At 32.9% G+C, this 15017-nt stretch overlaps 1 protein-coding gene across 5 annotated transcripts in view; it reads right to left on the bottom strand.

The window, feature by feature from the left end:
- Nucleotides 1–203: 203 nt before the first annotated feature.
- LOC127724557 (centrosomal protein of 162 kDa-like) overlaps nucleotides 204–15017 on the bottom strand; it is a 55257-nt gene continuing 40443 nt past the window's right edge. For 4 of the 5 annotated variants that reach the window (XM_052231538.1, XM_052231541.1, XM_052231539.1 and 1 more), the window contains 7 exons: nucleotides 14309–14534; nucleotides 13192–13374; nucleotides 12308–12492; nucleotides 11366–11473; nucleotides 10390–10506; nucleotides 7689–7838; nucleotides 204–6076 (listed from right to left, as the gene is read on the bottom strand). In XM_052231538.1, coding sequence (XP_052087498.1) covers nucleotides 5804–6076; nucleotides 7689–7838; nucleotides 10390–10506; nucleotides 11366–11473; nucleotides 12308–12492; nucleotides 13192–13374; nucleotides 14309–14534 — 1242 coding nt within the window. In that variant the 3' untranslated portion in view covers nucleotides 204–5803. The remainder of the gene's footprint in view (nucleotides 6077–7688; nucleotides 7839–10389; nucleotides 10507–11365; nucleotides 11474–12307; nucleotides 12493–13191; nucleotides 13375–14308; nucleotides 14535–15017) is intronic. The other variant, XR_007992577.1, reaches the window with a different exon arrangement.

Raw genomic sequence — 15017 nt, forward strand, 5'->3', positions numbered from 1 at the left:
ATTGTAAAAAGTATCTATGTGTTTTTTTTTATGTCTATATGAAGCTTTGCTATAATTGTCCAAAATCGTCGTACTATGATAAGTTATTTCAGTGAGATATGTGACCTAAAACCTTTTTCAGGGAAATGAAAAAAAAAATGGTTTTGGTAAATTTAGTAATGACACAGAATCATTACAGACACTTGAAGTAAATAAGATAAATATCAAAATTTCTACTGAATTTATAAAACATACAAATATATAATTGTAAATTTATTATAAAATTTTTCCATTTTATGTATACAATTTTGAACAAGATGTAAAATAATGATAATGATAAATAAAATAAAATATATAATAAAACTAAAACAAAACTAAGTATTTGACAGAACTTTTGTGTATCTTAAAACTTCATACAAAATCTTGGTAGTGCACATTATATTCATTTCAAGAACATATTTAATAAATAATTCTAGTACTGAAAAGGAGACAACTCTTAGAAATTATCTCCCTTTAATCAGGTTGCCTTTACATGTGTTTTATAAAGTACAACATCATACAAAAGTACACATTATATTATTCTTTAACTAGAGGCTCCAAGGAGCCTGTGTCGCTCACCTGATATTTTTATTTACAATTGATGCATGAAATAATGCAACCGTTATACATTTGCTTTAGTTTCAGAGATATAAGTCAAAAACTGCATTTTCCCCCTAAGTTCTATTTTTAGCCATTTCTGACATGTAGGTTGGCAGGCGGGGTCATCGGACACATTTTTAAAACTAGATACCCTAGTGATGATTGTGGCCAAGTTTGGTTAAATTTAGCGGAGTAGTTTAGGAGAGAAGATTTTTGTAAAAGATTACAAAAATTAACAAAAAATTGTTAAAAATTGACTATAAAGGGCAATAACTCCTGAAGAGGTCAATTGACCATTTTGGTCATGGTGACTTATTTGTAGATCTTACTTTGCTGAACATTATTGCTGTATACAGTTTATCTCTTACCTATAAAAATATTCAAGATAATAACCAATAAAATGCTTCGCTGGGCGCAGCTTGATACGACCGCAGAGGTCGAACCCTGAACAGTTGGGGCAAGTATGGACACAACATTCAAGCTTGATACAGCTCTGAATTTGGATTGTGATTAAATATTTGACACAGCATAGGTTTCTGACACAGAAAGAATGTGGTCTAAGAACTTCAATTTTTTTAATTTACCTATTATGGTCCAATGTCCAAAATCAAAATACATGGTTAGATTCAGCATATCAAAGAACCCCATATATTCAATTTTTGTTGAAATCAAACAAAGTTTAATTTTGGACCCCAACTTGGACAAACTTGAAAACTGGTCCCATAATCAAAAATCTAAACACATGTTTAGATTCAGCATATCAAAGTACCCCAAGAATTCAATTTTTGTTAAAATCAAACTAAGTTTAATTTTGGACCCTTTGGACCTTAATGTAGACCAATTTAAAAAACGGGACCCAAAATTAAAAATCTAAAACACGGTTAGATTTGGCATATCAAAGAACCCCAATAATTCAATTTTTGATGAAATCAAACAAAGTTTAATTTTGGACCCTTTTGACCACAATATGAACCAATTTGATAGCGGGCCTACAAAATAAAAAATCTAAATACATGGTAAGATTCAGCATATCAAAGAACCCTATATATTCAATTTTTGTTGAAATCAAACAAAGTTTAATTTTGGACCCCAATTTGGACCAACTTGAAAACTGGGCCAAAAATCTAAAATCTAAATACATGTTTAGATTCAGCATATCAAAGAACCCCATATATTCAATTTTTGTTGAAATCAAACAAAGTTTAATTTTGGACCCCAACTTGGACCAACTTGAAAACTGGTCCCATAATCAAAAATCTAAACACATGTTTAGATTCAGCATATCAAAGAACCCCAAAAATTCAATTTTTGTTCAAATCAAACTAAGTTTAATTTTGGACCCTTTGGACCTTAATGTAGACCAATTTAAAAAACGGGACCCAAAATTAAAAATCTATATACACGGTTAGATTTGGCATATCAAAGAACCCCAATAATTAAATTTTTGATGAAATCAAACAAAGTTTAATTTTGGACCCTTTTGACCTCAATATGAACCAATTTGATAGCGGGCCCACAAATAAAAAATCTAAATACATGGTAAGATTCAGCATATCAAAGAACCCCATATATTCAATTTTTGTTGAAATCAAACAAAGTTTAATTTTGGACCCCAATTTGGACCAACTTGAAAACTGGGCCAAAAATCTAAAATCTAAATACATGTTTAGATTCAGCATATCAATGAACCCCTATATTCAATTTTTGTTGAAATCAAACAAAGTTTAATTTTGGACCCCAACTTGGACCAACTTGAAAACTGGGCCCATAATCAAAATTCTAAACACATGTTTAGATTCAGCATATCAAAGAACCCCAAGAATCCAATTTTTGTTAAAATCAAACTAAGTTTAATTTTGGACCCTTTGGACCTTAATGTAGACCAATTTAAAAACGGGACCCAAAATAAAAAATCTAAATACACGGTTAGATTTGGCATATCAAAGAACCCCAATAATTCAATTTTTGATGAAATCAAACAAATTTTAATTTTGGACCCTTTTGACCTCAATATGAACCAATTTGATAGCGGGTCCACAAATAAAAAATCTAAATACATGGTTAGATTCAGCATATCAAAGAACCCCAAGAATTTAATTTTTGATGAAATCAAACAAAGTTTAATTTTGGACCCTTTGGACCTCAATGTGGACAAAGTTGATAACGGGGCCCAAAAATCAAAAATCTAAATACATGGTTAGATTCAGCATATCAAAGAACCCCATATATTCAATTTTTGTTGAAATCAAACAAAGTTTAATTTTGGACCCTGATTTGGACCAACTTGAAAACTGGGCCCATAATCAAAAATCTAAATACATGTTTAGATTCAGCATATCAAAGAACCCTAAAAATTCAATTTTTGTTAAAATCAAACTAAGTTTAATTTTGGACCCTTTTGACCTTAATGTAGACCAATTTGAAAACGGAACCAAAAATTAAGAATCTAAATACACGGTTAGATTCGGCATATCAAAGAACCCCAATAATTCAATTTTTGATGAAATCAAACAAAGTTAAATTTTGGACCCTTTGGACCTCAATGTGGACCAATTTAAAAACGGGGCCCAAAATCCAAAAACTTAATACACGGTTAGATTCAGCATATTAAAGAACCCCAAGAATTCAAGAATAAAACCCCATTGAAATTGATCAAGAAATAAGCAATTTATAGGAAGTATCTTCTTTTTGCACAATACTGTGCAATTGAATATTTCTTGCTATTGTGCAATACTGTACAATTGACAATTTCTTGCTATTGCGCAATATTGTGCTATTGGATATTTCTTGCTATTGCGCAATACTGTGCAATTGAAGATTTCTTGCTATTGTGCAATACTGTGCAATTGAAGATTTCTTGCAATTGTGCAATACTGTGCAATTGAAAATTTCTTGCTATTGCACAATACTTATTATATAATAATTTACACATCCTGTTTGGTGTGTATCTCCTACCATATCATTATCATTTGCTTTTAAATATTAATCAGAAATAACCAACTTAAAATGGAAAATTTTAAAAGAAAAAAAAAAGGAAAAAAAGAAAAAAAAAGAAAGAAAAAAAATCCCCCCCCCCAAATTTTTTGAACCCCCTTATGATTCATCACCCCCAAACTCAATCCCAGCCTTCCCTTTGTGGTATGGTACCTTGCAGTACAATTTCAGAGAGATCCATACACTTGAACACAAGTTATTGTCTGGAAACTAGAAAAATGCTTATTTTTGGCCCCTTTTTGGCCCCCAATTCCTAAACGTTTCAGGCAATTACCCCCAAACTCAATTCCAGCTTTCCCTTTGTGATATGGAACCTTGTAGTACAATTTCAGAAATATCCAAACACTTACACACAAGTTATTGTCATGAAACTAGAAAAACGCTTGTTTTTTGCCCCTTTTTTGGCCCCTAATTCCTAAAATTTTGAGGCAATTACCCCCAAAATCAATTACAGCCTTCCCTTTGTGATATGGAACCTTGTGGTACAATGTCACAAGTTATTGTCTGGAAGTTACAAAAATGCTTATTTTTGGCCCCTTTTTGGCCCCTAATTCCTTAACTGTTGGTACCATAACCCCCAAAATCAATCCCAACCTTCCTTTCGTGGTATTGAACCTTATGGTAAAATTTCATGGAGATCCATTCACTTAAACTAAAGTTAGAGTGCGAAAACCAATGTGTCTTCGGACGACGCCGGACGACGCCAGACGACGCCGACGACGACGACGCCGACGCCGACGCCAACGTCATACCAATATACGACCAAAAAATTATCAATTTTTGCGGTCGTATAAAAACTGCAAAATTTCCTTAAAATTACTAATTTCAGGTGCAGCAACCCAACAACAGGTTGTCTGATTCATCTGAAAATTTCAGGGCAGATAGATCTTAACCTGATGAACATTTTTACCCCATGACAGATTTGCTCTAAATTTTACCCCTATGTTGTATTTTTAGCCATGTCGGCCATCCTGGTTGGCAGGCGGGGTCATCGGACACATTTTTTAAACTAGATACCCTAGTGATGATTGTGGCCAAGTTTGGTTAAATTAGGCCCAGTAGTTTCAGAGGAGAAGATTTATGTAAAAGTTAACAGACGACGGACGCCAAGTGATGAGAAAAGCTCACTTGGCTCTTTGGGCCAGGTGAGCTAAAAAGGTATTTAAAAATAAAATCTGGTACTTCCAAATGGTAAACAAAGTAAACACCTCTTAATGACAATGTTCTAGAGGAAATAAAGGGGAGACAACTGATAAGGGAGGCAGTCACATAATCAGAATTACCTATATAGATGCTTTTCTAAAGAATTTAAAAGTGTAACACAAATTGGTGATGGATCCTCATTCAAAAAGCATCAACCAAACGCAATAAGTTTTTTTATTTGATTAAATACTCTTGGATACAACTTATAAAAAAGATTTTGTAACTTTCATAAGATTTTGCAAAAAAAAAGTGAATAGAATGAAAAAAGACCCATATTCAATATACATTGTTAAGAAAAATGAATGTCAAGTCAAAGAAATCTCACAGTATTATGTTCTTGCAAATACAAATCCTGGTCAGTTTGTTACAAGACTAGATAAAATACTATTTGCTGTTGAAATCAACATTCATAAGCCAAAAATATCTATGTTTAAGTTAAAAGTAGAAGGTAGCTGTTAAAAATAAAACTGATCAGGGGAAAATTTTCATAGATTAAAGTGAAAAGTAGCATGTATCAATCAGCATATACTGAGTAATTTCACGTCAAAAGATAACAATATCAAATGTTTGTTTTTCACAATTACATTTAATGAGGTATGTGAACAGTTATAAAACACAATTTTAGGGGAACACAAAACAACACATGTGACAAATAGAATGCACCACATCGTTAAATTGTGTAGACATTTTATAATTGATGCTTTTACAACCAAAACATCTGCATAATTCCTAACAAGAAGTCGCATAGACATCGCTTAATAATTAACAAAAACATTTTAGAAATTGATATAAATTCAGAACATTCTAATATATTTTTTTCTTTTTGAAACAACAGATCATAACAAATTGATCCACTATAGTTAAATGATAAAAAATGCCAATAATAGAAAGTTTTTTCTAAGATACCACTGAGTTAAATCTCTTGAAAATATTAAGGACGGAATCTTGATACAAATTTCTAATGAATAATCCTACAAAAAAGCTAATGCTATGACACTGCTGCACTGACAGGTATTACAACTCCTTGCTTTTGGAGTAATTTTAAAACGTCTAATATGGAATCTAATTCTGTTCTAAATCTTTGGATTTCGCTGTTTTTAGAATCTACAATTCCTTTCCATTTTTTAACTTCCTGGTCCATTTCCACTGAAGCTGTTTGTTTGGCATTTTTTATAATTTGTTGCAGTTCAAGTTCACGTGTTTCACGTTTTTTTTCCATTTGAATTATCTTCTGCTGAATTGATTCAAAATGTTTCATTTCCTAAAACCAAAAAAAAATGTATTACATAAGCAAGGCAAAACACATAGGCAAGGCACTCCTAGTCAACATACATATAGGCTAGGCACTTCTAGTCAACATACATATAAACAAGGCACTCCTAGTCAACATACATATAGGCAAGGCACTTCTAGTAAACATACATATAAACAAGGCACTCCTAGTCAACATACATATAGACAAGGCACTCCTAGTCAACATACATATAGGCAAGGCACTTCTAGTCAACATACATATAAACAAGGCACTCCTAGTCAACATACATACAGGCAAAGGCACTCCTAGCCAACATACATGTAGACAAGGCACTCCTAGCCAACATACATATAGACAAGGCACTCCTAGTCAACATAAATACAGGCAAAGGCACTCCTAGTCAACATACATATAGGCTAGGCACTCCTAGTCGTCAACATACACATAGACAAGGCACTCCTAGTCAACATACATATAGACAAGGCACTCCTAGTCAACATACATACAGGCAAGGCGCTCCTAGTCAACATATATATAGATCAGGCACTCCTAGTCAACATACATATAGGCCAGGCACTCCTAGTCAACATACATATAGACAAGGCACTCCTAGCCAACATACATATAGACAAGGCACTCCTAGTCAACATAAATACAGGCAAAGGCACTCCTAGTCAACATACATTTAGGCCAGGCACTCCTAGTTAACATACATATAGGCCAGGCACTCTTAGTCAACATACATATAGACAAGGCACTCCTAGTCAACATACATATAAACAAGGCACTCCTAGTCAACATACATATAGACAAGGCACTCCTAGTCAACATACATATAGGCCAGGCACTCCTTGTCAACATACATATACACAAGGCACTCCTAGCCAACATACATATAGACAAGGCACTCCTAGTCAACATAAATACAGGCAAAGGCACTCCTAGTCAACATACATACAAACCAGGCACTCCTAGTCAACATACATATAGGCCAGGCACTCCTAGTCAACATACATGTAGACAAGGCACTCCTAGCCAACATACATATATATATATAGACAAGGCACTCCTAGTCAACATACACATAGACAAGGCACTCCAAGTAAATATACATATAGACAAGGCACTCCTAGTCAACATACATATAGACAAGGCACTCCTAGTCAATATACATATAGACAAGGCACTCCTAGTCAATATACATACAGGCAAGGCACTTCTCGTCAACAATCTTTTTAACAGTAAAGGGCATACAATACAGAAGCAATCTTACATTAATTTTTCCTAGAAATATTTATATCTCATAAATGAAAAATTTTGTCTGTCCAAAGTGCTTTGCTTGATTTACCTTCATTAGAGACACTCAAACCTTAATATTTGAAAGCCAGGGATGTATAAATACGTAGAAACATTTAAAGTAAAGTTTGATAAGTGCTCTTGAAATTAACCTCAAAATATGCCTTCCTAAATTACTATTACTATTCAAGTTACGTCAGTTTGATATAAGTATGTTCGAATTAGGAAACATACAAATAAAAAAATTTCTTATTCACTATTTTCATTTTAAGCAATTAAAGAGAAATTTCCTGATGAAGGGTTTTTCTTATAAAGTACTTACTGGAGTGTGGAATTTCTTTGCCTCATGTAATTCGTCTTTCAGTTTGTCAATTTGGTTTTCTAAACTGGCATTCTGTATACGAAGGATAGAGAGTTGTTCTGAATCTAAATGCGATTTATTTAGCTGCTCTTTTAGATGTTTTATCATCACCTGAAAAAAAAAGATATTGTCATTTATTTTAATAATTTACTGGTTTTTTTTTTATCGAATGTACAAGCCATGACCACAGAAAACGTTAAAAGACAAATTTTATATAATTAAACATTAAAGGAGGTAGTATGATGACAGTCATTATTTGGACCCTGAAATTTCAAAAATAGTAAAACTATGCAAATCATTTCAAAGTTTTGTCAATCTTATTGATCAACGGTTGTTTGTTGTTAACTTTATGTCCAGTGGCAAATAATTCAGACCAGATCAAATAAATAATAAATACAATAGGTAAGTTCTGTAAGGATGGGGTGGACAGAAGGGCTGGACATTTAGCAAAAAGTTGGGTAGAGACAGAAATTTTCCTAGTAACAAGTCATATATTAACCCTCAAGGAAATTGCTAGTATTCTTTAATGTGGAAAGAGCATGGAACTCTATCCAGGCAACAGATTTAAGGTCATCGTTTTGACTGAATGTGGCTGCAAATTCATACATCGGCAATGGTTTGAACAAAGGGTAGAGGAAGACAAGGTGATCATAATTCTGTACCCCAGTCACTTATTGGCTTATTGATCAATAAACATATTAAAATTCTGGACTTCTAAGTGCATAAAGGTCACTTTGATTGTTGTGTATAAAATCAACATATTTGATGAAAAGTGACAATTTTACACATAGTTTTTTAGACAAAATAGACATGAGCAAAGAGCTTATCCAAAAAGGTATTTTTCATACATTAACAACCTTGCATCAAAAAATGTTTTGTAGGAAAATTGTCCTTTGGGGGTATTCAAAGCTTTGGTTTATATCTAAATAATGATAAGGTCTTAAATGAGATCTTTTGGCAATTTTTGCAATTATGTGCTAAATGCAAAAAGTCTGAAGTTCTAATGAAATTTTGTAAGATAAACTTAAAACTATAACTACTAATATCTGACAGACTGATGTCTTATGATCATCTGATAGATTTTATTTTGTAGATGTGGCCTTTGATATCATACCTTATATCAAGGCTTCAAAAATGGTCATATATTCCGGACATTTGTATAATGTCCGGTAAAAGTCCGGCTGGGCAAAGCATGAAACGGACATCTACTTTTTAGTTTTCAAGGCTTTCTAAGGAGACGGTCATTTTAACATAATTCGCGATCTTTATGACCCAACCTTTTGCCTTTAACAGCCACACATTTCCGGTCATAAAAGTGACATGATCATTAAGTACTATCAAAACAACCCCTACTTTAATACCTTCTCATTTTAATCAAGGCTAATTAGTTGTCGAACAGCTGAAATTTACCTGTTCAGGTGACAGGTAAACTATTTTGAACTGGACATTGATCGGTCTATTCAAAGTTATTTTCTTACATTTCAGCGGTTTGCATCTAATTAATTTAGTCAAAAAGATTTTAATTATCAGAAATACGTTTACAAATATGATTTGATGAAAAAATTAAAAAGGTGAAAATGAAAAATCGTCATAACCACGTTGTTTGAACCAGAGACATGTTTGAACTAGTACACGTGTGCGCATGTGCGCAGGTGTGAAATTTAATTATGCAGCCTAATTTCTTCAAAAAATACTTAAATTGTCATTGATGCCTTTATCTCACGTTTATTTCGAATATTTTCTTGAAGAAATAACGTAGAAAGAGCTACTTACACTCGTTCATGCTTTGCAAACGTACACGGAATTTACGTATCTGTCTCTGGTCCATGTTTTACCATTGTCAAGATAACATCCGGTTTAAAAACGAAAGTAAAGTTTTTGACAACGTTATTTTGCCAAATTAAGTCTAAGGCAGATATAAGTACGCTGATCTTGCACACTCGAATGATGCACTGCCAATTTAACAGTTTACGTCAGAACTTCGAATTTGAATCAAAGGAAGTTTAATATCGTTTTTTTTAATGTCAATCATTGGGATGTCCAACTCGGCAACTGATTACCATAATTGCCTTTTGTTTATTTAGTCTTAAGGGATTAAAATCGGGATAATATATAAAATGTCCGGCTGGCTAAAAATAATTTTGGAAGCCCTGCCTTATATGTTAGTCAAAGTTTTTTCAGCGCTTTGAAAATACTAAAAAGTCTTAAATTCTTACCTGTTCAGGATTTATTTCTAACTGTTACTCTCCTGAAGTCATCAGATGAGCATTAGCTTTTGACACTTAACAATAACTCTGCTGAAGTATTACCTGTTGAGCATCTGTTTTTTGACTATAACTCTGTTGAAGCCTTACCAGTTGAGCATCTGTTTTATACAGTAACTCTATTGAAGCCTTACATGTTGAGCATCTGTTTTTGACTGTAACTCTGCTGAAGACTTACCTGTTGAGCATCTGTTTTTGACTGTAACTCTGTTGAAGCCTTACCTAATGAGCATCTGTTTTTGGCTACAACTCTGTTGAAGTCTTACCTGTTGAGCATCTGTTTTTGACTGTAACTCTGTTGAAGCCTTACCTGTTGAGCATCTGTTTTTGACTATAACTCTGTTGAAGTCTTATCTGTTGAGCATCTGTTTTTGACTATAACACTGTTGACGTCTTACCTGTTGAGCATCTGTTTTTGACTGTAGCTCTGCCATTTTAGAGGCAGAATGTTGTAAAGCGTTGTCAGCCAAAAATTTCTGTAGCTCCCTCTGGTGTGAAGACCTTAGTACACCAATCTGTTAAAAAAATGAAAGTCACACACTTAAGCTATATAAAGTAAATAGTTCAATTTTGATGGGTGATTGGATGACAGTTTAACATCCAGTGGCAAATTTAATGCATATATTAAGGATGAGAACATGTTAGTGTGATATGAATATGAACCCTGCTTTGTACTAGACAGACACACTGAGCCTGATTTTTAACGTGCTAGTTCTCAAGGTAACAGTCTGCAGGAAGACATGTCACCCTACCCGAACAAATTATTCTGACTTGAGACAATCAGTCTTTGCTCTTCCTCCTTAATGCTGCGTGCTTGGCAGAAAAGCAGCAAATAACAATTTTACAGTCTTTATATTGACCCAGACGAGGTTCGAAATTCACAATCTCCTGCACTTAAGGCAAACATGCTACCACTTTTGTCTCGTCACAATAAGGTATAGCCAACCAAAAGAGTTATATTAAGAGGAACTAACTAAATAGCAAGGCAGCTTCTTCACAGTTACGTTATTTCCATGAAATACATTGCTGAATATGATTATAATGGAAGTCATGTCAGCATGCAATTTATCTTTTTCACAAAAATTTACAATAAAAAATCACTAAAGGAACTCCAATTTAGTCTCCCATTCCAACCGTCAGCAAAAATTGTTTAAAAGTCAATCATTTAACAGTGTATCATTCTTTTTTTAACACTATTTTACAATTAAATCATTAATGTGACTAGCTTCCATCCAAGTATCACAATATAGATTAAATACTTAGATTGACTTTCAATTCATTGTAATTAACAAACCTTCTGCATTTTACCAACCAAAGTCCTAAATTCCATAGATTCTAATAATAACTCATTCCAATAAATCTATGTACTAGTACCTGTTCTTCATATTTTTCTCTTGTTTTACGATTCTTATCCTCAAAATGAGCCTGATATTTCTGTAGTTCTATCCTATGTGTATCTACCTCTAGCTGTAATTCATCAACCTAATAAAGTAAAACTTAGAGATATAGTTTTGAATCCATATATTCTGTTGGACGGCAAGAGTAATTTTCCTTAAACTGAGTGAGGGCGGCAAGAGTAATTTCCCTAAAATTGAATGAGGGCGGTAAGAGTAATTTCCCTTAAACTGAATGAGAGCGGCAAGAGTAATTTCCCTTCAACTGAATGAGGGCGGCAAGAGTAATTTCCCTTAAACTGAATGAGGGCGGCAAGAGTAAATTCCCTTAAACTGAATGAGGGCGGCAAGAGTAATTTCCCTTCAACTGAATGAGGGCGGCAAAAGTAATTTTCCTTAAACTGAATGAGGGCGGCAAGAGTAAATTCCCTTAAACTGAATGAGGGCGGGAAGAGTAATTTCCCTTAAACTGAGTAAGGTCAGCAAGAGTAATTTCCCTTAAACTGAGTAAGGGCAGCAAGAGTAATTTCCCTTAAACTGAGTGAGAAGTCAGAGGAGTAAGTCTATACACTCTGATTCTATCAAGTGTTCCTATACTTTGATGAAAATAGATAGCAAGTTACACAATCTATAAGAAGCAACTCATATAATAATCCATAAATACAACACTAATATACAAGTAAAAATAAGTCATGTTATCAGATATCGACTGATTCCATTAAAAGACGTCAAGATTTACTGGTGATTAGAAAGAATGTTAGTTGATTGAATGATCAATAGACTGATCACTGCTTTGTGTCCAATGGCAAATATTACTATTAATCAGGACAATTACATATTAATGAGAGATATGCATATCTTCTTATTACAGTAAATCAAATATTTACATCAAACATGTAGGCTCCATGAGTAAACCATATACCTTTGATTTTAACACTTCATTTTCTTTAATCACATCAGATATATGAGTTCTATCAGCAAATGTTTCAGGTTCATATTGTTTTTCATTCACTCTGTCAGTAAATCCATTCACTTCCGATAAAACTTCTGTTTCATCTTCATCCATCTTTCTCATCTTTCCTTTACCTTTAATCTTCTTATTGTTATCTAACAATATAAACAAATAGTTGAACACTATGTTGAACTCATGATGTATTCTTGTTTTTGTGTAGTTGTGTTGCTATCTGACAAAGGTAAGGCCAATGCAATGTATCACATATTATTCATATTGTAGTAGTACCTATATAAATATTTTAAAAAGATGTAAATTGAAACAATTTAAAGAATATTTATCTCTCTATCTTATTAATTAAATGATTAAAAAAAACACCAAGCCATTACCAAATAAATTGATTTATTTGGCTCAAGGCAAACTGGACCAAATGTAAAAGTACAAAAAACATGCAGAACCTCTCTCCCCCTCCTCCAAAACACAATCAATACAAAAATAAATAACCACATACTCTTTCAACTGCAAGTCTAACTCTTTAATTCTTATAATGTAAAAGTGCATGTTCCCATTGTCAAGAAGAAAAGGCATGACAAGACATACAGTAATTCAATTGACAAAAGATTGAACAAAAAATGCCACAAAACATGTCTATTTGAATACCATAATCAGGTGGTCCAGAAATTGGAAAAAATGTAATAGAATGAAAAAAAGTTTTTTTTATTACAGTTAACCTTTAAAAGCTTTTGGTTGGATAAAATAGACTCAGCTTTCCACCAATTGTAAATATTTGTTTCTTGATTGTCACTGTTGTGACATTATTTGTCAAAACTAGTTATAAGTGCGCTCAAGGTTACCTGTATTATTGGTAAAACCATTAACAAGATACAAATGTTTTTCTTTCCTCAGTCTCTCAATAGACTTCTGTAAGATTTGAAGGTCATGGTTTTTACTCTCAATCTCTGCACGAAAAACTTTAACTTGGTTCTTCAGATCTGTTTCTTGATCCTTCGACATCTTCAGTTCATTTTTCAGCGATACTAAAATGAGATACAATTTTAAATATCATCCATATTGCCACATTCATATTATATATTTCCTCTTTTAATCAATAAACTTCATTTTACTTTTACTCCAATCAATATTAAGTTAAGAATTTTTTCTTTAAAGCCCTATAGCTAACAGTGAGGAAATGTCGTCTAAAAACAAAATATGTATGTAGATGATGTAACAACATTTTAATTATTATCATAGAGTTTCTGCTTTCAACATTCATTTTGATTGGATAACGTCACCAATTTTCATGGCATAAATTCACAAAGATGCTATGAAACATACGTGCAAGCGCAGACCATGTTTCACATATTCTAAATTATGATTTTGGCTGTATGATTTTACATTCTTTTCTGTCAGCTTCATTAGATATCAAGATTGCATTTTAAGCTTCAACGGCATCAATTGGTAATTTGATTGTTGGAAACGCCCTTTTACTGGCTCATCTAAAACGTCACTAGTAATCTTAATTTGTGACCATCATATCACCATTTGAAGCCATCGGAGCTTAGAGCTGTTTTCCTTATGCATGTAGTTAAAAGGTTTGGTTGGCTTGCTTGCTTTGTTTGTATAAATGTTTGCTTAAGCATTGTAATAAAGTTTTACATCTGCTATCAATAGATAGACAGAGCTTCAGCTTGTATATATTATACTTATACATGTAAATGTTATTGGAAGTTAAGCAATGTATACAAGTTGAATCCTCGCCTATTTATTGATTGCAGATGTCAATTTTAATTACAATGCTTGAGCAAACATTTATACAAACAATGCAAGCAAGCCAATCAAACCTTTAACTTGCAAGCATTAGGATAACAGCTTTAAAATACATTATAGTTATCTTCTTATTGTATTTGGAAATTTTGTTTGGAAATCTCTGTAGATTTTTGAGAAAGGTAAAAAAAGTATTATATATCCTACCTTCTTGAGAACTTTTAGTTTTATTTAGTTCATTATTAAGGTTATTAATGTCTGCCTGCAGTTCAGCGACTTGTTTTTTATATCTTTCCCTGACACTGTCTAACTCTCTCTGTACAGCCAGGGTACTGGTGTGTGGGTGGTCATACTCCTTCAGTGAGTTATCATCAGTCCTCTTGTAGAGATGAAGCTGAGCCTCCAAATCTTTGATTCTGTCTTCGTATTGTAACTGAAACAGAAAAAAAAATGCTGTAAATGTTGCAATTGTTTTTTTATTTTAGAGATAAATAAAATGTCCTGATATTTCCCTTGATGGAATACATTGCACAAATCAATACTACTGGTGTTAAAATTTTGAAAATTTAACCGCAATACCTTAAGTTTGTGGATTGGAATCGGAAAATACCAATCCAGGAAAATATCTACTTTTACAGTATGTAACTTGGAAAGGAAATTTGTTTTACCTTACCCTTTTAGATTGTTGTTTTTAAATATGCCTTATCAAACAAAACAGGGAATCAAATATTCAAATTTCAACTGGTATTCTTTAAGGTGGTACCCAACACCTTGACTAAAATTAATTTGGCTCATTTGATTTTCATATAATTTTGACAAAATATTTACTTTGACCCTTTGAAAAAAATATATAAATTTCAAAAAACTTGAACCAATCACTTTCTCGGAAAAATTTCACTGGATATATAGCAGTTTG

The sequence above is a fragment of the Mytilus californianus genome, unplaced genomic scaffold, assembly GCF_021869535.1.
Source record: "Mytilus californianus isolate M0D057914Y unplaced genomic scaffold, xbMytCali1.0.p SCAF_14, whole genome shotgun sequence".
Classification (NCBI taxonomy): domain Eukaryota; kingdom Metazoa; phylum Mollusca; class Bivalvia; order Mytilida; family Mytilidae; genus Mytilus; species Mytilus californianus.